Source organism: Geotrypetes seraphini, chromosome 2 (genome assembly GCF_902459505.1).
Source record: "Geotrypetes seraphini chromosome 2, aGeoSer1.1, whole genome shotgun sequence".
Classification (NCBI taxonomy): Eukaryota; Metazoa; Chordata; class Amphibia; order Gymnophiona; family Dermophiidae; genus Geotrypetes; species Geotrypetes seraphini.
The window spans coordinates 506,325,077-506,351,935 of record NC_047085.1 but is presented as its reverse complement, the minus strand read 5'-3'; the positions used below and the strand labels follow the sequence as shown (position 1 = coordinate 506,351,935).

Below are 26,859 nucleotides of genomic sequence, written 5' to 3'. Positions count from 1 at the left end.
AGGACAGGCCTACCGTAGAGCTTCAATAACAGCAGGGACAGAAGAACCCAGTGCTTTGGATGCTAGTCAGGAAAGAGGTGAATGTAGTGAGGTGTCTTGGATTCCAATTTCAGAGAGCTGTTCAGTTAGGAAAGGATGACTTGACAATTGTCAGTGTCCTAGTTGCATTCATCTCTAGACAGTTTGAGAGTTGTTCCTTGGAAATAGCAATGTGTCGAGTTAAGGGAGTCAATTTTATCTTGTGTGGATCACTTGGTGTTTTTTTAGACCTGAAAGTCGAATGAAGCTTTTATTACACTCAGTACACGTAAATGGTTTGTACCGTGTGTGGGTCATTTTGTGTTGTTTTAGATATGAAAAGCGAATGAAGCTTTTATTACACTCAGTACACGTATATGGTTTGCACCCTGTGTGGATTACTTGGTGTTTTTTTAGACCTGAAAGGAGAGTGAAGCTTTTATTACACTCAGTACACGTATATGGTTTGTACTCTGTGTGGATCATTTTGTGCATTCTTAGATTTGAAAGTTGAGTGAAGCTTTTATTACACTCAATACACTTATATGGTTTGCATCATGTGTGGATCACTTGGTGTTTTTTTAGACTTGAAAGTTGAGTGAAGCTTTTATTACATTCGGTACACATATGTGGTTTGTACCCTGTGTGGATCACTTGGTGTTTTTTTAGATCTGAAAGTTGAGTGAAGCTTTTATTACACTCAGTACACGTAAATGGTTTGTACCGTTTGTGGGTCATTTTGTGTTGTTTTAGATATGAAAAGAGAATGAAGCTTTTATTACACTCAGTACACTAAAGTATCCAGACAACTGATCCTCTCTTCTCTCTCCCCTCTATAGTGATTAACTTGTTCTATTGATCACTCTCTCCTCAAAAATGGATTTCCTGTCCTATTAACCCTCTTTCTTCCTCCCCTCTTAAAGTCAATCAATTTGTACCTTTGTTTAATCTTTGTAATCCGCATAGAACTTCAAGGTATTGCGGTATATAAGCTGTTATTATTATTATTATTACATGTATATGGTTTGTAGCCTATGTGGATCATTTTGTGACTTTTTAGATGTGAAACGCGATTGAAGCTCTTATTACACTCAGTACACGTATGTGGTTTGTACTCTGTGTGGATCATTTTGTGCGTTCTTAGATTTGAAAGTTGAGTGAAGCTTTTATTACACTCAGTACACGTATGTGGTTTGCACCCTGTGTGGATCACTTGGTGTTTTTTTAGATCTGAAAGTTGAGTGAAGCTTTTATTACACTCAGTACACGTATATGGTTTGCACCCTGAGTGGATCATTCTGTGGCTTTTTAGATTAGAAATGTGAGTGAAGCTTTTAACACTCAATACACTTATATGGTTTGCACCGTCTGTGGATCACTTGGTGTTTTTTTAGACTTGAAAGTTGAGTGAAGCTTTTATTACACTCAATACACGAATGTGGTTTGTACCCTGTGTGGATCACTTGGTGTTGTTTTAGACCTGAAAGTTGAGAGAAGCTTTTATTACACTCAGTACACGAATGTGGTTTGTACCCTGTGTGGATCACTTGGTGGTTTTTTAGACTTGAAAGTTGAGTGAAGTTTTTATTACACTCGGTACACGTATGTGGTTTGTACCCTGTGTGGATCACTTGGTGTTGTTTTAGACCTGAAAGGCGTATGAAGCTTTTATTACACTCGGTACACGTATGTGGTTTGTACCCTGTGTGGATCACTTGGTGTTGTTTTAGACCTGAAAGGCGAATGAAGCTTTTATTACACTCGGTACACTTATGTGGTTTGTACCCTGTGTGGATCACTTGGTGTTTTTTTAGACCTGAAAGGCGAGTGAAGCTTTTATTACACTCAGTACACGTATGTGGTTTGTACCCTGTGTGGATCATTTTGTGACTTTTTAGACTTGAAAGTTGAGTGAAGCTTTTATTACACTCAATACACTTATATGGTTTGCACCGTGTGTGGATCACTTGGTGTTTTTTTAGACCTGAAATGAGAGTGAAGCTTTTATTACACTCAGTACACGTATGTGGTTTGTACCCTGTGTGGATCACTTGGTGTTGTTTTAGACCTGAAAGGCGAATGAAGCTTTTATTACATTCGGTACACGTATGTGGTTTGTACCCTGTGTGGATCACTTGGTGTTTTTTTAGATCTGAAAGGAGAGTGAAGCTTTTATTACATTCGGTACAAGTATGTGGCTTGTACCCTGTGTGCATCACTTGGTGTATTTTTAGACCTGAAAGGAGAGTGAAGCTTTTATTACACTCGGTACACGTATGTGGTTTGTACCCTGTGTGGATCATTTTGTGACGATTTAGACTTGAAAGTTGAGTGAAGCTTTTATTACACTCGGTACACGTATATGGTTTGCACCCTGTGTGGATCACTTGGTGTTTTTTTAGATCTGAAAGGAGAGTGAAGCATTTATTACACTCAGTACACGTATATGGTTTGTATTCTGTGTGGATCATTTTGTGCGTTCTTAGATTTGAAAGTTGAGTGAAGCTTTTATTACACTCGGTACACGTATGTGGTTTGTACCCTGTGTGGATCACTTGGTGGTTTTTTAGACTTGAAAGTTGAGTGAAGCTTTTATTACACTCGGTACACGTATGTGGTTTGTACCCTGTGTGGATCACTTGGTGTTGTTTTAGACCTGAAAGGCGAATGAAGCTTTTATTACACTCGGTACACGTATGTGGTTTGTACCCTGTGTGGATCACTTGGTGTTTTTTTAGACCTGAAAGGCGAGTGAAGCTTTTATTACACTCGGTACACGTATGTGGTTTGTACCCTGTGTGGATCATTTTGTGACTTTTTAGACTTGAAAGTTGAGTGAAGCTTTTATTACACTCAATACACTTATATGGTTTGCACCGTGTGTGGATCACTTGGTGTTTTTTTTAGACCTGAAAGGAGAGTGAAGCTTTTATTACACTCAGCAGATGTAAATAGTTTATCATTTTTATGATCACTTTTATGCAGTTGGAGTTCTTTCTGGTGTTTTTTTCCTTTCTTCTTGCCATGGAGGAATTCAGAAGTCATTTTACCACAATTATGAATTTGGAAGGGTCTCTCTGCTAGGTGTCTCTTGTCCTCAGGGATGTTACCATCATTTCTCTCACACTTAGTGACTCCCTCCTTTGTGGCTCCTGCAGGGTTTCTCTGTTCCTTTGATCCCTGCTTAGAATTATTTGTGCTAATGTTGTCAGGTCTCAGGGAAATATTCTCATAGATATTTTCTGACTGTGTTTGGATTTGGTCCATTTCTACCGGATCTTCTCTTTGACTCTTTATTCTCTGCCATTCAGGTCGGATCTGATGATCTGCTGGATATAAACAGAAGTTATTTGTCATGAGTTAGAAAACAGCAGTGGTTTCTAAGATAAGACTTATTTATAATGAAAGATAAGTTATACAGGACCAGAATTGTCAGTTTCCTATTTGCAAAACATTTTTGAGCATTTATCTTTAGACAGTGCAAGTTTGTGAGCTGTTCCTTGGAAATGGCAGTGAGTAGAGTTAAGGGAGTCAAGGGACGATGGGACAGACAGGTGAGGTCGCTCCAGAGGAATTCTTAAAACATGGATTCTTGAGTGGGCAGACTTGGGCTATCGGCCCTTTTCTGCCGTCATACTCTATGTTTCTATGTTTATAAAGGTGACAAAAATCTGAGTGCTCCAACAGTAATCTACAGCTTTGTAAGTATAGGAATCACCCATAACCCACTCATTCCCCGCCTATTTGCACACCACCCCTTGCACTTATACACAATAGCTCTTAGGTACTTGGATAAGGTATACTACCAGATCGACAAACTTAAAAGTGACAAATCCCCTGGCCCGGATGGAATTCACCCGAGAGTCTTAAAAGAATTGAAGGTTGAAATCGGAGAGTTATTGCAAAAACTTGCCAATTAGAACTGGACAGATACCGGACGACTGGAAGCTAGCGAACGTCACGCCAATTTTCAAAAAAGGATCGAGAGGAGAATCGGGCAACTACAGATCTGTGAGCCTTACGTCTGTCCCTGGAAAGATGGTTGAAGCACTGATTAAAGATAGCATAGTCTGGCATTTAGATACACACAACCCGATGAAAGCAAGTCAACATGGCTTCAGGAAAGGGAAATCATGTTTAACGAATTTACTTCAATTTTTTGAGACCATGAATGAACAAATTGATAGTGGAGAACCGGTGGACATAATATACTTAGACTTCCAGAAAGCGTTTGACAAAGTTTCACACAAAAAGACTTCTCAGGAAACTACAAAGCCATGGAACAGAGGGGGATATACAAAGATGGATAGGCAAATGGCTGGAGAACAGAAAACAGAGAGTAGGCATAAATGGGAAGTTCTCCGACTGGGAGAAAGTGACTAGCGGTGTACCCCAGGGCTCTAGGCAACAGTGATCACAACGCGATCTGATTCACATTAGAAAGGGGGACACCCATAGTAAGGAGGACCGCAACAACTGTGCTCAACTTCAAGAAAGGGAACTATGTTGCTATGAGGGAAATGGTGGGGAGGAAGCTCAGAAACATCTTTAGGATGGAGACTGTGGAAAGCGCCTGGACCCTATTCAGGGACACCCTGCAGGAAGCACAAAGAATGTACGTCCCCAGTTTCAGGAAAGGCTGCAAGAACAAACGATCAAAGGACCCAGTTTGGATGTCAACTGAAGTAAAGAGGGCAATAAATGACAAAAAAGTATCCTTCCGGAGATGGAAAAAGGACCCAACGGAGGAAAATCACCAGGCGCACAGGAAATGCCAAAAGGAATGCCACCAAGAGGTTAGAAAAGCGAAAGGGGAATACGAAGAGGGGCTGGCCAGGGAGGCGAAAAACTTCAAGGCATTCTTCAGTTACGTAAAGGGGAAGCGACCAGCGACAGAGGAGGTGGGGCCGTTGGACGATGGGGATAGGAAGGGAGTGATTAAGGAGGATAAAGAGGTAGCTGAGAGGTTGAACACGTTCTTCTCGTCGGTTTTCACGAGCGAAGACACATCTAATATACTGGACTCAGAGGAGCTCATGAGTGGGGAACAGGCCGAAAAATTGGAGCACATAGAGGTAAGTAAGGAGGATGTCCTCAAACAGATAGACAGGTTAAAATGCGGTAAATCACCGGGCCCGGACGGGATCCACCCAAGGGTTCTGAAGGAACTAAGACAAGAAACAGCGGGCACAATCCAGCATGTTTGCAACCTATCCTTGAAAACTGGTGAGGTACCAGAGGACTGGAAATTGGCGAATGTCACACCTATCTTCAAGAAGGGATCGAGGGGTGACCCCGGGAACTACAGGCCGGTGAGCCTGACTTCAATTATAGGGAAGATGGTGGAAGCTATGATCAAGGACGGCATTTGCGAGCACATCGAGAGGAATGGCCTACTGAGAACAAGCCAGCACGGATTCTGTAAGGGAAGGTCGTGCCTAACGAACCTTCTGTACTTCTTTGAGGGAATAAGCAGTCGGGTGGACAATGGGGAACCCATAGACATCATTTACCTCGATTTTCAAAAGGCTTTCGACAAGGTGCCACATGAAAGGCTGCTTAGGAAGCTGTGGAACCACGGGGTGGGAGGGGATGTGCACAGATGGATCAAGCACTGGTTGTCGGGTAGACTGTAGAGGGTCGGAGTGAAGGGCCAATATTCTGACTGGCGGGGAGTCACGAGCGGTGTGCCAAAGGGATCGGTGCTGGGGCCGTTATTCTTCAACATATTTATCAATGACCTGGAAAAGGAGGCAAAGTGCGAGGTTATAAAATTTGCTGACGATACCAAACTGTGCGGTAGAGTTAGGTCCAGGGAGGAGTGTGAGGACCTGCAAAGGGACCTGGACAAGCTGGAAGACTGGGCAAACAAATGGCAAATGCGCTTTAACGTGGAAAAATGCAAGGTCATGCATATAGGGAAAAAGAACCCGTTGTTCAACTACAAATTGGGGGGGGCATTGTTGGGAGACAGCAGACTTGAGAGAGACTTGGGTGTGCTGGTGGATGCATCACTGAAGCCATCTGCACAGTGCGCAGCAGCCTCGAAAAAAGCCAACAGGATGCTGGGCATCATAAAGAGGGGCATAACAACCAGGACGCGGGAAGTCATCATGCCATTGTATCGAGCGATGGTGCATCCACATCTGGAATACTGCGTTCAGTATTGGTCGCCACACCTCAAGAAGGACATGGCGGTACTTGAGAGAGTCCAAAGGAGAGCAACGAAACTGGTAAAAGGGCTGGAACACTGCCCATACGCCGAGAGGTTGGATAGGCTGGGGCTCTTCTCTCTGGAAAAAAGGAGGCTCAAGGGAGATATGATAGAGACCTTCAAGATCATGAGGGGCAAAGAGAGGGTGGATAGGGACAGATTCTTCAGACTGAAGGGGACAACAAGTACGAGGGGGCATTCGGAGAAACTGAAGGGAGATAGGTTCAAAACAAATGCAAGGAAGTTTTTTTTCACCCAAAGGGTCGTGGACACTTGGAATGCGCTACCGGAGGAAATGATCAGGCAGAGTACGGTACAGGGATTCAAACAGGGATTGGACGGATTCCTGAGGGATAAAGGGATCGTGGGATACTGAGAGAGGTGCTGGGATGTAACACAGGTATAGAAAGCTAACCAGGTAATAAGTATAGAAACCCAACAGGTCGTGCATGTGCAAGACCGGAGGGTTAGGACTACGATGGGAAGATAGGACTTCAATGAGAAACCAAGGTGGCAAGGGAGCCCCTTCTGGTGATTCAGACAGGTCGTGACCTGTTTGGGCCGCCGCGGGAGCGGACTGCCGGGCAGGATGGACCTATGGTCTGACCCGGCGGAGGCACTGCTTATGTTCTTATGTTCTTTACTTGGGTCGATCTTATTTAATATCTATATGAATGTCCTAGAAGAAGGAACATCCAGCGAGATCATCAAGTTCGCAGATGACACAAAGCTATGCCGGGCAATCAGATTGCAAAAGGATAGCGAGGAACTCCAGAGAGATTTGTGTCAGTTAGAGAAATGGGCGGAGAAATGGCAGATGAAGTTTAAAGTGGAGAAATGCAAAGTGATGCATTTAGGCAGTAAGAATAAGGAACACGAGTATAGAATGTCAGGTGCAACTCTGGGTAAGAGCGAACAAGAAAAAGACCTGGGTGTACTGATAGATAGGACCCTGAAACTGTCAGCACAAAGAAAGCAAATAGAATGTTGGGCATGATAAAGAAGGGAATCACAAGTAGATCGGAGAAAGTTATAATGCCACTTTATAGAGCAATGGTCAGAGCCCACTTGGAATACTGTGTCCAACATTGGTCTCCCAACCTAAAACTGCTGGAGAGGGTGCAGAGACGAGCAACAAAACTAGTAAAAGGTATGGAGAAACTGGAATATGACTGGAATCCCAGACTTAAGAGACTGGGATTGTTCTCCCTTGAGAAAAGGATACTGCGAGGGGATATGATCGAGACCTTCAAAATACTGAAAGGAATCAACAAAATAGAGCTGAAAAAACTATTTACATTGTCAAATTTGACACAGACAAGAGGACACGGAATGAAGCTAAGGGAGGGCAAGTTCAGGACTAATATCAGGAAGTTCTGCTTCACTCAGAGAGTGGTTGACACCTGGAATGCTCTCCCAGAGGAGATTATTGCGGAATCAACCGTCCAAGGATTCAAAATCAAACTAGATGCACATCTCCTTACGAGAGGCATAGAAGAATATGGGTGTACACCTGACAGGGCCTCCACGTGTGCGGAACACTGGACTTGATGGACCGAAGGTCTGATCCGGAGATGGCAGTTCTTATGTTCTTATTAAGGACCCAAGCCATTGAAGGTTTCATAGGCGGTTTGATATTGTACAGACCCTTTCATTAATCTAGAAATCAGAGGATGTACTGCTACAGTCTTGTGTGTGGAAAACAATTATAGCACCGAGATGAATCCTCACTGAATTAGTCTTTAATACTGAATTAGTCTTTAATTCAGAATTAGAGAGGTGTAGGAGATAATCCAGAACAGAACAGGTCACTGGATCCAGATATTTGGCATTACACCACATGGAATAGCGAGTCCACTTGAAATGGTAGTGCTGTATTGATGGCTTTCTGGAGGCTTCAATAATAGCCGACACTGGTGCAGAGAGCAAAAGGGTATCTACTGGTTGGGAGAGACATACCATGCTGTGAGAGCTAAAGAAAGTAGACTGGGATGCAGTAGAAAGCCCTCGTTCTGTGACAGTGGTGTTGGAAAGACTTGCAGAGTGATTGACTTCTGTTTGCTCATTTGTAGGCCACTGAGGTGCGATGAGTATCATGGTGGCTGTTTCCTGGTAAAATTTGAGAAGTGCTGCCTTGATTAAAGGAATTGAAGGAAATGCATAGAACATTGCCATTTCTAAGGAACAACTCTCAACCTTACACTGCCTAGAGATGAATGCTTAAAAAATGTTTTGCAAATAGGACACTGACAATTCTCAAGTCATCCTCTCCTCATTGAACAGCTCTCTGAAATTGGCATGTACTTCAAAGGAGTTTCTCCACGCACATTCAGAGACTGATAAAATGCATGATATAACCCCCTTTTGAACAAGCAGCCCTAGTAACTTCACAAAAGCAGTTTTCCCCCTAAGGAGGTTCTGTACTTAAGAACATAAGAAGAGCCTTACTGGTTTAGACCAATGGTCCATCAAGCCCAGTAGCCCGTTCTCACGGTGGCCAGTCCAGGTCAGTTGTATCTGGCCAAACCCCATATTCAGTTTTAGATAGCAGTGAGATATCCAGGCATCAATCTCAGATAAGACTTGCTGAGACTAGGATCTGGATTCCTGTAGAAATATCTGGTGTGGAGAGGTAGATCTGGATCTGGGAGTCTTCCCAGTGATAATTCTCTTCTCCTTTGGTATATCATAGCATTCCTTTTGCACTGGAAGTAAATTTATCTCTTACCCAGAGAGATCAGCATCTGATAATTATCCTTCATCACCTCCCTGTAGAGCTTCTTCTGCTCTTCATCTAAATACGCCCACTCCTCCTGGGTGAAAGAGACAGTGATGTCCTCAAATGTCACCTGCTTCTAAAATATAAACCAGAATCACACTCAGCATCTTCTGCAGCAACACTTCCATAAAGAAGCCTCCTAGGGTTGGTGCTCATTGGGGAGAAGGAAAATGTACTGGTGTACATAATTTACAATGACATAACACACTACCCAGGGCCAGATTACCCAATGGGCCAAGTAGACAGTTGCTTAGGGCCCAAAATGGTCAGGGGGGCCCACAAAAAGAGACCTCTCAAAAAAAAAACATTTTTCAAACAGCGACAGCCCAGCCCCCCCAGCAGCAATCGGCAACACCGGGCCCCCCCCTCGATCAGCAACACTGGGCCCCCCCTCTATTGGCAACACCGGGCTCCCCCCCTTGATCGGAGAAACAGAGCCGGCGACTGCTTTCGCTCTTTCTCCCGCTGCTGGCGAAACCTGTAATCAACTTGAACACACACCGCGGGGCTCTAACACTGCTTCCCTCCTCTTCCATCAACCAAATGGGAAGTTATGTCATGAGGGCGGAGGAAGGAAGCCGTCAGCGGCACGCACACTGTTATAGCCCTGCGGCGTGTGTTCAAGTTGTTTACAGTCTTCGGCAGGGGCGGCAGAAAGCAGTAAATCAGTGGAAGTCGGCAGCCCTGGGAGGGGAAGATGGAAGGGCAGTCGAAATACGGTATGTTGGAGCAGGGGATGAGAGGGAGGGAGAGAAGGGGAAATGTTGGACAACGGCAGGAGGGGCGCTAGATCATAGGGTGACGGGGGGAGAGAACAGTAGGAAAGAGAGCGGAAGCAATCTTCGACCCTGAAGGGGAGGGAAGAGAGGTGGTGAGATGATTGATTATGGGGAGAGGGACAGGAGGGAAGAGAGATGGGATAGGAAGATAGTGAAGGAAAAAGGACAGGGAGATGTCAAGAGAGGAGATGCTGGGCTACAAGAATGGAGGGAGGGGAATATGCTGGAAATTGTGGGACCGACCAAGGGACGGGGGGTGGCAAGGACTTGAATGAGAGGAAGATAACCTCTAGCCCCTCACTGCTGCTTTCCCGCATGCGCTCGACGCTGACGGCACAAGTTCTTCCCACTTCCATCATCTGCCCTCTTCTCTCCCTCCCTCCACCCCAGGCAATTCACTGAGGGGGGCAGGATAACTGATGGAATTGCCTGAGGTGGAGAGAGAGAAGGGGGCAGATAATAGAAGTAGAGAGAATTTGTGCCGTCAGCTTCAGGAGCCCTCACCTCATCACCACTGCTGCTGCTTTCCCATATGCTGGATGGGGGGAAAAAGATAGAGTTAGTGAGATAGAGGAGGGATGAAGGAAAGGGGTGGCAAGCTGTGAGTAGAAACAGTAAAATGAAGGAAACTGAGGATTGAATAGTAAGAAAGAATTTAATTTAGACCGAGGCAGGAAATAGAGAAGGAAGAACAGAGAAGGGAAGAGAGAAGAGAATTCCCAGAAACGGGGGAGACAGATATCAGATCTGAGTGGAGTAAATGAGAAGAGAGAGACACTAAAAATCACAGGGGGAGAGAAGGACAGATGGAATGAGAGATCCCAGACCATGGGGGGGAACAGCGGGAAGATGATGGATGCTAGACCAATAGGGGGCGCGGGGGAGCAGGAGGAGAGATGGCAGAGGGAGGTAGATATTTTCTGGAAGGGGCAGACACTGGATAGAAAGAAGCGAATGACAAGAAGATGAGGAAAGCAGAAACCACATGACAAAGGTAGAAAAAAAATCTATTTTATTGCTTTAGGATAAAGTAATATTGTAGCTGTGTTGATAAATGTTTAGAAATAGAAATGGTGATCCTTGTATTGGACTAATTTTAATATATTTTTGGCTAACTTTCAGAGACAAAATTCTCCTTCCTCAGGTCAGGACAGGATACTGACCTAAGGAAAGAGGGTTTGACCTCTGAAAGCTAATTTAAAAATGTATTAGTCCAATAAAATGGTATCTTATTTTCCATTTTTATTTTATTTTTGTTAATTTGTAACGTGATTTGTTATTTCTCTTTTTTTCAAATCTGCTATCTTTATATTTTGTTCAGTATTGGGGGTTATGCACCACTGTTTCTTCACCCCTAAACTGTACCGTTCCTTCAGTTTATAACACAAGGCAACATGCTGAATGCTTTGCACTGCTCCAATGGTCACAGAATTCCTATGATTGTCTGAACATCACAGAACATTCAGCCCGCCAGCCAGCGCTAAAAACCTCTTCCGTGCTTTTGTAAAAAGGGGGTGGGGAGTTTAGTTTGTGATTACTTATTCCATACTGGGTGAGGATGGTTCTGTGTCCTGTGTGTGTGAAAGATATGGTTTTCTGTTAGCGTTGACCAGCCTTGTTTGGCGAAATGCATCAGGCATGGTTCCTGGGAGCACCTTGAATATACCTGATTTGAATCTCTTTATTGGCTGCCGATCTTTTGTTCCACTTTGGATTCTTTGGTGGACCGCTTGCCTTGTTGTTTTGTTACAAATTAACATACATGGAGTGGAACATACTAGAGGAGTTACGTATGTACGTATTTTTATACATACATATGGGTTACAGTTTGACAACAGAGTGAGGCAGTTGAGAGAAGTTGCAAACTTGGTTATTAATATAGACTTATGTTTCGGATAGTATTACTGCTTTACAATGCATTTGAACACTTTTATATAAGTATGGAAAGGGTTTAAAGTTAAAGTCCTGGGCAAAAGGGGGGTTTTGTTCAGAGATGTTTGGGGCTTGCATAGAACTAAAACTGTACACTGGTACTGGTATGGTAATCTTTGTTTTGAATTTTATAATAAAAGAAAAAAAGAAATACAAGTGGAAATAAAGAAGTAAATAAGAAAACAGGTAAATAAATGTGGGGGGGGGCAGGGTATGGGTAGGATGTGGGCAGGACAGGGCTAGGGGGGCCCTCAATTAATTAATCCTGCCCTGCACTATCCCAGAACAGTTATATTTCAGGAGACCTCCCAGTGCTGGGATTCATGAGGTAAAGAGAATTGCTTTTGGGTGTATATAATTCACCACATAACACTCAGTCCCAGAGCACTTCTCAGTGCTGGGCTCAGCAGGGCAGAGGGAAAGATTTCTGTGTGTATATAATTTGCAGACCCAGAGCAGGACTATAGCAAAAGGAAGCAGTCACATCCCACAATCTCCCCTTGTGAGACTCTGATCTCTCTCCTTCCCCTCAGGAGGGTCCCAAAGTGTCTTTCCTCAGTCCAGGTCTGCTCAGGGTCCTGACTCTGCACTATCCCAGGTCAGAAAGCTGCAGCAGTGTTGTAACAAGAAGGAAGAAGCTGGGGGACTCTCCTACCTGGGCAGAAGCTCCCTCGGGCATTTTCCTCTCTGCTTTTGTACTTTCCAGGATTAGAAATGAATCTGGGGCTCTTTCTCCGGCTGAGGGTTTCTCTCCTGTCGTGTGGCAGAAGGAACAAAGAGACAGGAAGTGAGATTTGGAGCTCTAAGGCTCGTTTCCTGTTGGGTACAGGCTGATGACATCACAAAGGAGAGGCGGTGCTTCACATTGATTGAGAGGGGCAGGCTTGTCTTCTCGGTTCTGCTCCTTTCAGTGCTGATTGGTCAGAAAATTGATCCACTATCACTGAGAGGGAGAGGAGGAGGAGGAGTTTCAGCTCCTACTGGCACTCATTGGTCAGAATGATCCTGGCGCGGGGAGAGAGGGAGGGAAGGAGGAGCAAGGTTGGAAGCAGGCAGGATTATTTGTTTGGTGGGCCCTAGAGACATAAATACATTGTTCCCCCTGTTCCTGTCCCCCCCCCCTCCATTTATTTATTTATTTCCTTGTTTATTTACTTCTATTTGATTTCTTTTTTTTTTCTCTTTACAGTAAAACTTTGGTTTGGGAGAAAAAATTCATTCAGGAAGCATGCTTGTAATCCAAAGCACTTCATATATCAAAGCGAATTTCCCCATAGGAAATAATGGAAACTCAGACGATTCGTTCAATTATCCACAAACTTTAATACAAAATACTGTAAAATAAAAATATATACAGTAAAGCCAATAACCTGCACTTTAGTTTTGGAATAGAATCTTGGCTGGTGTGAGGGAGACGAGAGAGAGGAGAGGGTGAGGGTTATTGTGTAGGACTTTCACTAGAACTAACAGAATCGTTGTTCACTGGAATCTGTTTCTTCCTGTGTGACTTTAACAAGGAACCCTCCCGATGACAGTTGCTTCTGCCTCCTTTTGAGGATTTTGTGGAAATGTGACATTGCATTGTCGTTAAACAGATTCATCACTCACACTGCTACAGCCTTCTTCGGGTGATGTCAGCAGTCGATGAAGCAGTCACAACAAGCATGTTGCAGTTGCTCACGGCGAGCAACTAGAGATATGGGGAAAGGGAAGGGGACGTGCAAGTACGGCATGCGTTTTAACAGCTTTGAACAGTTTAGTGTCATCTGCAAATTTAATCACCTCACTCGTCATTCTAATTTCCAGATCATTTAGAAATAAGTTAAAGAGCACCAGTCCCAGTCCAGACCCCTGCAGCACTCCACTGTTTACTCTCCTCCATTGAAAAAAAATTACCATTTAACCAATTCGTAATCAACTGAACCAACTGAACTTTGCCACCTATCCCATGACCCTTTAATTTTCTCATGAGGAACTTTATCAAAAGCGTTCTGAAAATCTAGGTATACTATTATCAACCAGCTCACCTTTATCCACATGTCCCCCTGCTTCCCCCTAATCCCCAGTCTTTATTTTCCGCCCGTTCCCATCGGTCGGATTTTCTACAGCTCTCCATTACAACTTTTCTACTCATCACCTTGAAGATGCCTGAATCATCTAAAGAAACGATTGGATCCGGCGCTCGAGGTTTCCGTGTTACATGTCACCACGTGCACGCAAGCTAAGGAAGAAGGCACTGAGAGACTTCATGAAGAGAAGTGAGGCCCGAGAATCTTCCTCCAGCAGCCATCCTCATCGGAATGCAGCAGCGGAGGATCCACAAGCTACAGCGGCAAGGAGCCTCCAGAATGCCCTGGCTCAGCTAATCACCCCGCCTGCACTCGGCCCGGTAGAGAAATATCCCTGCATGTTGCCGCTTACAGCCAGCCTCTGCAGGGCAGCCGATAGGAGTCTCACCAGACCAAGAGATCTCTCCAGGAGTCACTGCATGCTGCCGTGTAAAGCTAGCCTCTGCGGTCAGCAGATCGGGGTTTTCGCCCTCCAGACTGAGAGATCTCCCCCGGAGTTTTTTCATGCTGCCGCTTAAAGCTAGCCTCTGCAATCAGCAGATTGGGGTTTTCGCCCTCCAGACTGCATGCTGCCGCGTATAGCCAGCCTCTGCAGGGAGCCGATCGGGGTTCCCTCTCCAGCCCCAAAGGTAAGTCCTATCTGCTTGTTTTTGGGAAAACCTCTGATAATTTTTTGCAGCCCCGAGGGCTCTGCCCCACCCTCCTCCCAATCTGAATTTAAGGAGAAAGAAACTCCCATGCTTCTTTCCCTCGAAGGGGACCTGCAGACCTCTCCTACCAGCAGGAGACATGCTGCCCAAGAGTTCAGCTTGTAAAGGACATGCTGAAAAAAATAAATAAATAAAAAAACCAACTCGATGCTTCTTTCCCTCTTGGGGTCCTGCAGAGTCTGCAGTTCACACCTCCCCCACCCCGCTCCCCTCCCCCTCTCATGTCGGGAACGAGGAGTCTGTTTTTCACAGCAGGGTGTTGATATCATCAGTGATGCGGCATGTCAGACCACGCCTCTCCAAAGGTGGGGTTTGAAACTCCTCAGCCTAAGAGCTGTTTACACTTCAGATACCTAGCCAGAGTGCTTTCCCAGCCAGCATGAGGCATATGCAGCACTGTACAGTTTAATATACAATAGGCAGTACAGCAGGGGAAGCTCACTCAAGAGGTATTATCACTCCTCTTTCTCTGCCTCCAGGCACAGTGGGAAAAGCAGCCAGGAGCACTGGCACAGTTGAAGGGGTGCATCCTGCCCCCTCTCTGCAGGCTCTCCCCTCCTCTCAAGAAGGACAGAGAATGTCGGTGGGGTACATGGAGCCACCCAACCAGTCAAGTTTCGCTGTTTAAGTAGGCTTCCAGTACTCCTGTCTTGACTGAATGTGGGATAGGCAAGTATGAATTCTCACATGCAAGTACGAATTGTCACTGTTGACCAGTTGGTTTCTCACTGTTCATTGATTGTCATTGACCAGTTTCGCTGTTTAAGTAGGCTTCCAGTACTCCTGTCTAGACTGAATGTGGAATAGGCAAGTATGAATTCTCACATGCAAGTACGAATTGTCACTGTTGACCAGTTGGTTTCTCACTGTTCATTGATTGTCATTGACCAGTTCACTGTTCTGTGAGTATTATTGCTCAGTTAACACAGCACTTTATCTAAAACCTTGTTTCCTCAACTTCACCTGCTTCGCCTGATTACTCTGCCAGGCGAGGGATGCACAGAGCGCTAAGGCGCAGGTCCAGTCGATACATCCCTCGGCTAGGGAGTCACCCATATGTGGCTGACTCATCCTGCTTGACCTAGGAGAAAGTGTAGTTACTTACCTGTAACATAGGCTTTCCGTGTACAGCAGGATAGTCAGCCACACAACCCACCCGCTTCCCCATACGGCCGACCCGGCCACAACTAGGAACATCCTGGGGATTAGGGGGAAGCAGGGGGAAATGGGTAGGGCTCGGGCATGCCCAGTGGGGCCCGGGCACTGCACTTGCTCAGAGAAAAAAAAAAATCTCTCTGAGCTATTGGAGAGCTTATCCGCAAATTGGGAGCTGTTGGGACAACACCCATATGTGGCTGACTATCCTGCTGTCCACGGAGAACCTACGTTACAGGTAAATAACTACACTTTATAATGAAAGATAAGTTATATAGGACAAAAATTGTCAGTTTCCTATTTTCAAAACATTTTTAAGCATTTATCTTTAGAGAATGCAAGTTTGTGAGCTGTTCCTTGGATATGGCAGTGAGTAGAATTAAGGGAGTCAATTTTATAAAGGAGCCAAAAATTTGAGTGGTCCGACAGTAATCTATAGGTTTTGTGTGTAAGTATAGGAATCACCCATAGCCCACTCATGCCCGACCTATTTGCACACCACCCCTTGCACTTATACACAATAGCTCTTAGGTACTATCTTATGGAATAGCAAATCAATGAATTTGAGCACTCCTGCCACGTCAGCTCTGTTGTGGTACGTAAAATACCGTTACTTATCTGTGACAGGTGTTGTCCAAAGAGAGCAGACAAATATTCTCACTTGAGTAATATCATCCACGGAACCTGGCACAAACCATCCAAAGTGAACTGTCACTTTAAGAAATCAAAAGACTGTCCGTACACGCATGTGGTGGTGCCTTCCCACCCACTGCCAACTCTTGGGACTATCAGTTTAGTAAGAAAGCTAAGAAGCCAAGAAGGGGAGGTGGTGGGATGTGAGAATATCTGCCTTGGATAACACTTGTTACAGGTAAATAACTGTGCTTTATCACAGGACAAGCAGGATAGATAGATTGTGAGCCCACCGGGACAGATAGGGAAAATGCTTGAGTACCTGATTGTAAAACCGCTTAGATAACCTTGATAGGCGGTACATAAAATCCTAATAAAACTAATAATAAAACTTGAAGCATATTCTCACATGTGAGGACTCCCTAGCTAATGAATAGGGCTGGAGGGAAATTGGCTTCTTTTTAAATATCTTTATTAATTTTAAAGCCAAAAACAAGTGCAACATATTATACAGACATTTTACATTTTAACAACACTTAAATTCTATCAAATTATATTTTATGACAAATACATATATCATCCCTCCCTTTCTACATATCCAACAATTGCACTCTAATTAAAAGTATTTCCCCAAACCCCTCCCATACACCCACCCAGGACGTTTATGATCAAAGGGCAAAATCAACAGTCATTCCTTACAGAATGTTGTCAATGGCTCCCAAATATCCATAAACTTTCTATAATGTCCCTGCTGTATAGCAATCATACGTTCCATTTTAAACATGTGGCATAGAGATTCCCACCAGAAAGTATTATTTAACTGATCCCAACTTTTGCAGTTTCTCATAAGTTGTATGGCAACCCCTGTCATAATAAAGAGAAGTTTATTATTCTGGGAAGATATTTGGCATTTCCAATATTTTATTCACTTGACCCCAAATGGATCTCCAAAACCCAAGTATCAAGGGACAATAGTACAGTAAATGATCCTAAGTCCCTACCTGAAGATAACAGTGCCAGCATCTATTAGACTTGGAACTATCTAATTTCTGTAAACGAACAGGGGTCCAAAAAGATCTATGTAACAAAAAAAAACTCTTGTTTGTCTCATAGATGCAGACGCCATACATCTCATCCTCCAAGTCCATGGCCATTGAGACGCAGAAATCTGCTGCTTTATCTCAATGCTCCAAATGTCACGAAGACCAGTCTTTAGTTTCTTATTCAAAAATTCAGATGGTCTGATGGTGGAGTATGTGGAGTGGTTAGTGACAGTGGATCCTGGTTAACTTTGTCATTTGGAATGTGGGGGGGATAAACACCAGAAATAAATACTCAAGCAGTAGCATACTAATAGGGGGGGGGGGGCGTTCCGCCCCGGGTGCAGTCTTAGGAGGGGTGCATAGCCGGCCCAGTCCCTTTCGCACTCCCACCCTCCCAGCGAGAGCAGCAAACCTCCCTATAGTAGCGTCGGCTGCTTCGCGGCTTTCTCCTCCCTCTGCCGCGTCACTGTTGATGTCAGCAGTGACGCTTCACCGGCAGGAGAAAGCCGTGAAGCAACCAAAAATACTGGAGGGAGATTTGCTGCTGTCGCTGGGAGGGTCGGAAAGGTTCACTTGGGGGTGGGGGGCTGGGGAGAGATAGGAGGGTCAGTGGCGGTTCGGCTGGGAGGGGGGATAAGCAGTCTGCCTCGGTGCTCCAAAGCCTGGCGCCATTACCTTCTTCGGGCAGCAGCAGCTTTTACAATTCGATGCTGTTGCCGGCTTCAGGCCTTCCTCTCTGCCGGGTCCTGCCTACTTCCTGTTTTCATGGAGACAGGACCCGACAGAGAGGAAAGCCTGAAGCCAGCAACAGCAATGAATTGTGAATGCTGCTGCTGCCCGATGAAGTTCAGGACACCAGGCCTTGGGTGACAGAAGGAGGAAAGGGAGCAGAGAGGGAGAGAATTGGGGAGAGTGTTGCTATACCCAACTGGAGGGAATGAAAGGAGATGCCAGGGCTTGGAGGGAAGAAGAGACGCAAGGGCATGGAGGGAAGAAGGAAGGTATGCCAGATCATGGGAAAAGGAAGGGGGAAAGGAAGGAGGAGATTCAGAGCATGGACAGGGAGAGAGAGATGGAAGAAAAGGAAAGGAGAGAGATGCCGGGAATCAGGGAAGGGATGATGCCAGACCGTGTGGTGGGAAGGAAAAAAAGGAGAAGAGGGAGATGCCAGAGCATAGGGGAGGGGTTGGTGACAGAGAGAGAAAAACGGAGAGGTGACAGAGTTGAAATCAATCATGTACAAAGGAAAGAAGGGACACAGGATAGATAGTTTATGGAAGAAGCATAGAAAGAGGGACGATGCCATATGGAAGAGAGAGAGAGAGGGTGCACACTGGATAAAAAGAGCACAGAGGGCAGTGTATGGAAGAGGCGAGAGAGGGTGAGCAGTAGATGGAAGGGGTAGAGAGAGGGAAACAGACACTGAACGGAAGTGTGGGGGAGAGGAAGGACAGCTGCTGAATAGAAGTGTGAGGGAAAGGGGGAGCAGATGCTGGAAGGAAGTGGGGAGGAGAAAGAAAAAAAAGGGCACATGCAGTATTGAGGGAAGAGGATAGAGTTAGTTACTGGAAGGGGTGAGGGAAAGAGGTGGCAAGCTATAGGTAGACACAGTGAAAGAAGGAAATTGAGGACTGAATAGTAAAAAAGAATTTATACAGAAGCAGAAAATAAATTGAGAAGGAAGACCAGGGAAGAACAGGAGGAAGGGAGCGGAGAGAGAGATGCCAGAGCAGGGGGGAAGGAGAGGAGACAGATACCAGATCAATGGGGGTGAAAGGAGAGATGGAAGGAAGAGGCATACAGTTTCTGGAAGGGACATAGAAGGAGAGAAGATGCCATATAGGGGAAGAGAGATGGCAGAGAGTGGATGGAAGGAAGAGAGTAACAAGAAGATGAGGAAAGCAGAAACCACAGAAGACAAAGGTAGAACAAAAATTTTCTATTTATTTATTGCTTTAGGAGACATGTGTCACTGTTTCTGTGGTGTTGCATTGTATGCAGAGTCCAGCTTCTTGCTGGTTCAATTTAATCTTTGTCTATGTATTTCTATTTTATCCCCCCTTTTACAAAACTGTGGAGCATTTTTTAGCACCAGCCGTGGTGGTAGCAGCTCTGATGCTCAGAATTCTATGAACGTCAGAGCTGATACCATCGTGGTTAAAATCCACACTACAGTTTTGTAAAAGGTGGAGGGATAAGTTTGTGATGACATTCCATACTAGGCGAAGGTGTTTTCTGTGAAAGACATGGTTTTCTGTTAGGATTGACTATAGGATTGATCTGTACTAGTCTGGCTTTGCTGGCAGTGCTCTTCAATCTCTCACTAAGTACGGGGAAAGTTCCGTTGGACTGGAAAACAGCCAACGTCGTTCCTTTACATAAAAAGGGTTGCAAGGCTGAGGCTGCGAACTATAGACCGGTAAGCCTCACCTCAATAGTGTGTAAACTCATGGAAACACTAATTAAGTATAAATTAGATACAATCCTGAACGAGGAAGATCTCCGGGATCCCAGCCAACATGGATTCACCAAGGGTAGGTCATGCCAGTCCAATCTAATCAGCTTCTTTGACTGGGTAAGAAGAAGACTGGACTCAGGAGAGTCCTTGGACGTCGTGTACCTGGACTTCAGCAAAGCGTTTGACAGCGTCCCACACCGCTGGCTGCTGAACAAGATGAAATTGATGGGATTAGGAGAGACTCTAACTGCATGGGTTAAAGATTGGCTTAGTGGCAGACTTCAGAGGGTGGTGGTTAACGGTACCCTCTCTAAAATGTCGGAGGTGACTAGCGGAGTGCCACAGGGTTCAGTCCTGGGCCCACTCCTCTTCAACATATTCATAGGGGATCTGACTCAAGGGCTTCAAGGCAAGGTAACCTTATTCGCTGATGATGCCAAACTATGCAATATAGTAAACGGCTATAATCTACAGGATGCTATGGAGCAAGACCTGCATACTTTAGAAAGTTGGTCCTTGATCTGGCAGCTGGGCTTCAACGCCAAGAAATGTAAGGTCATGCATCTCGGTAACGGAAATCCTTGCAGAACTTACACCCTGAATGGAGAAACTTTAACCAGGACTACGGCAGAACGAGACTTAGGAGTAATCATTAGTGCTGACATGAAAGCAGCCACTCAAGTGGAGAAGGCTTCATCTAAAGCACGGCAGATGATAGGTTGTATCAAGAGAAGCTTCGTCAACAGGAAACCTGAAGTCCTGATGCCATTGTACAGAGCCATGGTGAGACCTCATCTGGAATACTGTGTGCAATTCTGGAGGCCACATTACCGTAAGGATGTGCTCAGAATTGAATCGGTTCAGCAGATGGCCATCAGGATGGTCTCGGGGCTAAAGGGTCTCCCGTACGAAGAAAGACTGAGCAAATTGCAGCTCTACACTCTCGAAGAGCGTAGGGAGAGGGGAGACATGATTGAGACATTTAAGTACATCATGGGACGGGTCGAGATGGAAGATGATATCTTTCTTCTCAAGGGACCCTCGACCACAAGAGGACATCCGCTCAAGCTCAGGGGAGGGAAGTTTCGTGGAGACGCCAGGAAGTACTTCTTCACAGAGAGAGTGATTGAGCAATGGAACAAGCTTCCAGTGCAGGTGGTCGAGGCACGCAGCATCCCAGACTTCAAGAACAAATGGGATACCTATGTGGGATCCCTACGAGGTCATGCCAAGGGATAGGGTCACTAGGACTTGAATGAGCGGTTCAGTAGAGTGACAGTATAATTACAATTATACTTCAGGGGGTCAGTAGACTTAAGAGGGTGGGTAAATAGTGTGGGCAGACTTGATGGGCTATAGCCCTTTTCTGCCGTCATCTTTCTATGTTTCTATGGCTTTAGTTTTACAATGGGTGTATTGCTGTTGTACTTCTCACTGCAGTATGTAAGATGCTGCCTTTTCCTAGGTACTCATGTGTGACATGTTACTAAAAATCATGTTTTTCGTACAGATGGGGGAGTGCCAAAAAATGATGGGCCCCGGGTGTCACACATGCTAGGTACGCCACTGTACTCAAGGATCAGGGCCCGATACATCCTTGTTTTCAACAGCTCAATATTTTGTTCTCTTATGTGCGTAACCGAAATTTGGGCAATGTTTTAAGCCCCAATGTTTTGAGAGCCCCATCTGACACATATGCAGCCATAATACCGGGACATCGGATGTATGGTCATTGTTCTGTCTGTTCTCTAATGATCGAATCTGATGTGTTTCAACATCCTAAGACTGGTTTTGTCTATAAGTTGAGGTGTTCCTGTTCATGCTCCACTGAGGGAATGATTTATGTGATTCTTTGCCCCTGCTTGAAAATTTATGTTGGGCATACTTACCGTCAGTTCAAGACAAGACTTATTGAACATAGATCATGTTTGAATACCCGGCGTTTGGAGGAACCGCTGGTGATGCATTGTTTAGAAGCACATCATGAGTTTGGAGCCCTACGATGTATTATGATTGAACATATTGCGCTTCCGGTTCGACGGGGGGATTGGAGACGGTTCCTGTGTCAAAAAGAGCAAAGATGGATTTATCAGCTACAATCAGTTCATCCTGAGGGTTTAAATGCCCGAATAGAATGGTCCGCCTTCTTTTGAGTTTGAGTGTTTTTTGATTGGTGGCTGCATGTGGAGGGGCAGAGCTTTAAGCCTTTTTAAGTGCCGGGGTGAAGAGTCTCTCTGCGCCAGTTTTGAGCGATGAAGTGGTTAGGATGTTTGAGGAGTATGGTGGGTCTGGAATATCTGGATTTGAAGCAATGATATGAACACCCCTGACGCAACTATTTGATGCGAAACGGAGGGTTCCCCGTTGAGTGTAAGGACTGCCTGGCCTGGATTTGTAGGCCATTAGCAGCTAAGTTATTTTTCTTGCTTTTGCTGTGGATGTTATGAGCTGGACTATTTTTCAGCATTTACACATAAACAGCTTTTGTAGGAGTGGAGTTTTTTTTGGCCAGATGAAGCTGAACTGAGGCCTTTTTCTCCACTTCTTTTCTTTTTCCCTTTCTCTTTGGGGAATGTGAATGTTGTTGGTTGTAAGCAAGGCCTTGTTGTTGGATGTGTGTATCGTTTGTCCGTGTTGTCACCAACCCTCCGCAGAGTAGGGCTGCCGGGTGACAAACACAGGGATTCTGGCGTGTCCCCTCCAACCAGGGGTACCTTCAGGACTTTTTCAGGTGGCCCTAGGCAACTGCCTGGGCCTAAGAGATGCAAGGTAAGTAAAAAGGTTTCACCATATCACCAGCCAAAACAAGTTCTTTAGGAAAGAATAAGTTGTTTATTCTGACCCACAGGTCAAAAGTATGCAACAGAAAACAAACATCACTTTTGCAGGTCATTCAACAAAAATAGTAGATTTGCAAAAATAAAGCTTTACTGCAAATTCAAAATAAATCAAAACTCCTTAGGCAAACATAGCCACAGCAAACTCTGGTAACAGTTCAGCTTTTCTCTCAGCTCACACATGCAGGCAAAATCACACAGCTGAGACAGATAATCTAATTAGCTTTTAGAACGGGAGTCACAGCAGGATTTCTAAAGTTCCAAAAACTACAACTTAAATATTTCAGCTTGAGCTTCTGGTTCACAAACTTGCTTTTAAATCCATTCCTTAGTTTGGGCTTCAGGCAGGTATTATTCTTACACTCAAAATACTTATAAAGTTCAAACATAACTCAACTTCTTCAGGCATAGTTTGCACAGCAGAAACAAACCAAAATATCAGCAAAAGAAAGAAAAAAACACAAACCACTAATGGTTTCTCAGTGGCTGCATTCTTTCATTCAAACTCCATACCTTCTGTCTGGCTTTCCAACATAGGGCCAGCCAGTTCTATCTCCATGCCTTCCACACGATCTAGAACTTGGTAGTTTGAAGTAGGCAGGATTTCCTCCAAATCCTGCATGGAATAATCCAGCACGTTTTCATCTCCTGCTCTGTTCCACAGCTCTTCACCTGCCTTGAGCTGTGGGAGTGACTCGCCCTGGTCACTCGCTCCTCCTCCCTCTGCTTGACTCAGCCTGCTTTTAAACAGATCAGAGCCAATCCCCTTCAGCCTGTAGCGGGGGGATGGGTCTTGGCTCTACAGCAGCTTTTCTCTGCCTAGATTTTTCTACTGCAGGTATGGCCTGTCTGGTGACCCCTCCCACAGAGTGGAGTTAATGGAATATCAAGTGGCCCTCAATTCCCTACTGCATCAGCAGGTGCGCAAATCCCTCGCCTACTATAAGTACAGGCTTATAGATATGGGAATAAGGGGGGGGGGGGAAACTATCAGTCCGCCTGGAGGTAGTAAGGAAAGAGCAGGAAGCTAGAGGCAGCGGCGAGAGTAAGCTCCGCCCAACCCCACCGCGTCAGCAGAGACAACCAAACTCCCCTTTAAAAGGGGAGGAGCCAACGGCGTGCAGCGAAGGCACTCGCATTAGCGAGAGTGCCTTTGCGAAGGGCCTCGAGAAGGGCCAAATCAATCAATACACCTGAAGACACCAGAGAAGGACAGAAGGGGGAAGGACGTGGCAAGCACAAAAGAGCACACACACACACACACAAGTAAAGGTAAGGTAAGGACAGCACACAAAGGCACAAGATAGCTAGATCAGGAAGTGGCAGCCACAGAAGGTAAGGAAGAAGCACACAAAGACACAAGACAGCACACAAAGGCACACAAAGGCTCAAGACAGCTAGGTCAGGAAGCGGCAGCCACAGAAGGTAAGGAAGAGGCACACAAAGACACAAGACAGCACACAAAGGCACACAAAGGCTCAAGACAGCTAGGTCAGGAAGCGGCAGCCACAGAAGGTAAGGAAGAGGCAGGCACAGAAGAGAACACACACACTAGCAAATAGGTACCAGTACAATAAAGAGTACTCCAAAAAAACTAGGACAACATTGGAGGCAGAGGGATTCCAGAGGATGGTTTTCCCAGTGTACTGCACAGACTGTCATATGTACGACTACCTCCCCTCGGGGAGGCAGTCGTATGTATGCAGTCGATGTCAGGAGCTGAAAAGCTTGAAGAAGGAAGTCAGTCGACTGAAGTACAGGATTCAGGAACTGGAGGGACTTTACATCGCAGAAGATCCAATCAGGAAAGCTGAAGACCCTTTGAGAGAGAGGCACATCGAGGAACAAGTCAGAGAGCTCGAGGAGGCCTACAGGAGGGTGGAAGAACAAGAACACGAACGTTGTAGGAAGGACGAAGATACTTGTAGGAAGGAATGGAGGACAAGAGCAACCTGACTCCAAAGAAGAAAAAGACAACAGAGGAATCCCGCAGGAAGTGGAAGCAGTAAAGCATACCGAGGACACAGACCTCCGACCAGAACGAAAACTGAAAAAGGGAAAGTCTGCAATCCTAGTGGGAGATTCAATCCTAAGGCAAGTGGATAACCACGTAGCAGGAGGGAGAGAGGATCGGATAGTGATCTGCCTCCCAGGAACAAGTACAAAAGACATGGTTGACAGAATTGTAAGGATCCTAGAAGGAGCAGAGACAGAAGAGACTGCAGTGATGATCCACATCGGGACAAATTATGTTAGTAGGAGAACTTACAGCAAGAACGAACTGATCGAACAGTTCAAGATTCTGGGAAGGAAGTTGAAGATGAGGACTCAGAGAATAGCATTTTCACAGATCCTACCAGTACCAAGGGCAGATGTGAAGAGGCAGATGGAATTACAGTCAATAAATGCATGGATGAGGAGATGGTGTGAGGAAAAGGGGTTCCACTTCGTCAGAAACTGGACAACGTTTTGGGGCAAGAACAAGTTCTTCAGGAGGGATTGACTATACCTGAGCAAGGCAGGAACTAGACTTCTAGCAAACAACTTCAGGAGAGGAATAGAGCTGGCTTTAAACTAAGAAGAAGGGGAAAGCCAACAGTCAACCAGATGTCGATGATTCGGAAGAAGGTATCCCGAGAAGATACTGAGTGGGAAAAATGCTGGGAAGTCACAACGGGCAGACAATAAGAGTTGACAACAGGAAGATGAACGGAAGTACGCAACACAGGGGGAAGACAAAATGGGCAAAAAACAAGAGTTGGGAGGACAGGATAAAAATCTAAATAAATAAATATGATGACTATGCAGGTTTCCGCTTAAATTTGGACAAATCAGAGGTGTTAGCATCTTCTGTGGCGGTACAGGCCTTATGGGGGAACGGGTTTCCATTGACATGGGTGCCTGGCCAGTTTGTGTACTTGGGGATTTTGATGATCATGATGGTTCCCCTATTATATCATCTTAATGTGGACAAGCTTCAGCAACAGACGGAGCACTGCCCCTTTCGCTGATGGGCGCATTTGCTTGGTTAAGATGTTTATCTTTCCCAAATATCTGTATGTTTTGCAGACTCTGCCGTTGTGTTTGATGAAGAAGGATTTGCGCATTTTCTATAAAGGGGTTACTCTGTTGGGCGGCCAAGAAACCGAAATTCCAGTTGTCTCAGTTGCTGGGGAATTGGCATCGGGGGGGGTTAGGATTACCGGATGTGCGGGTCTATAATTACGCATGTTTGTTTCGTCATTTGGGAGATTGGGTGAACATGTCAAGCGGCTATACCGCTCTTCAGATGGAACATGAGTTTTTTGCTCCCTATGATGTGTTTGCATTACTACATAGTCACCGGAAGGCATTGCCCTCTTCCATCCAACCTAGTGTATTATTCAGCACACTGCAAGCGGCCTGGCATTGGCTTGTGCAAGCCCTGGGAGGGGTTCTGATGGTTACTGATCTCTTGCCATTGCGGGGTAATCCGGCCTTTCCTCCGGGTAGGGAATCCAGGGAGTACTTGTCTTGGGGAGAGAGAGGAGTTTCACGATTAGAACATATCTTGGGGGCTGATGGGGAGCTGTTGATCCATGCAAACTTGCTGGCTAAGGTGGGGGAGACCTGGGGAGCGCATCATCAAGTGGAGCATTATGTGAGATCCCTCGACAGAGCACAATTGTGCATGCATTTGGAGGCTAGGCTGCGGGAGTTGTTTGCCCGGGAGGAGGGGGTGTCCCTCCTGGTGTCTAGCATTCATGCTAGCTTGCAAGAATAACAACCAGCTAGGGACTACCAACGCATCCAGGGTAAATGGGAGGGAGAATTGCAGATTAATTTGGGCCTCTGGGATGTAGCCTATACCTTGAAGGCGACACCTGGGTTGACCCCGTGTGCTTGGTTGCGAGAAACATATTATAGGGTGACCTTACGTGCTTATTATACTCGTACATAGTTGTATTACAGTGGAGGTCTGTGACATAAATGTGGGACGGGGGGGGACACACTTTGGGACATGCCTTTTGGTCCTGCCCCATTATCCAGTGCTTCTGGAGGTGTATAATCTCTTACATGTCAGGGTTAATTGGTAGAGGCTTACGCAGTACTCCGGCCTACTTCGTACTAGATTTGCCAGAGGCTTTTGTCCATTTGCCTAGGGGAAACCAGGCTCTCTGAAGGAAGATAATAATAATAATAACAGCTTATATACCGCAATACCGTGAAGTTCTATGCGGTTAACAAAAGAT

The 26,859-nt window shown here is 45.4% G+C and overlaps 1 protein-coding gene across 2 annotated transcripts; it reads right to left on the bottom strand.

Moving 5' to 3' along the window:
- Positions 1 to 1,169: 1,169 nt before the first annotated feature.
- LOC117354582 (gastrula zinc finger protein XlCGF52.1-like) lies at positions 1,170 to 12,570 on the bottom strand. Of its 2 annotated transcripts, none has more exons than XM_033932348.1 (4): positions 12,378 to 12,570; positions 8,961 to 9,087; positions 2,928 to 3,347; positions 1,170 to 2,002 (listed from the first exon to the last, which is right to left on the bottom strand). In XM_033932348.1, the coding sequence occupies exons 1-4, from the start codon at positions 12,399 to 12,401 to the stop codon at positions 1,353 to 1,355; spliced, it is 1,221 nt and encodes a 406-aa protein (XP_033788239.1). In that variant the 5' UTR covers positions 12,402 to 12,570; the 3' UTR covers positions 1,170 to 1,352. The 2 variants fall into 2 exon arrangements, with proteins under 2 accessions (XP_033788239.1, XP_033788240.1); XM_033932349.1 differs by having other exon boundaries at positions 2,928 to 3,344.
- Between the last annotated feature and the right edge of the window lie 14,289 nt (positions 12,571 to 26,859).

Bases quoted from the DNA above. Each gene is read 5' to 3' on its own strand.
- LOC117354582 (XM_033932348.1), bottom strand. From the start codon at position 12,401: ATGCCCGAGGGAGCTTCTGCCCAG. The intron at 3,348-8,960 runs GTAAGAGATAAA...GTTTATATCCAG, and splicing joins TCAGATGCTGATCTCTCTGG to CAGATCATCAGATCCGACCT. The intron at 2,003-2,927 runs GTCTAAAAAAAA...CTCTCATTTCAG, and splicing joins AAGCTTCACTCTCCTTTCAG to GTCTAAAAAAACACCAAGTG.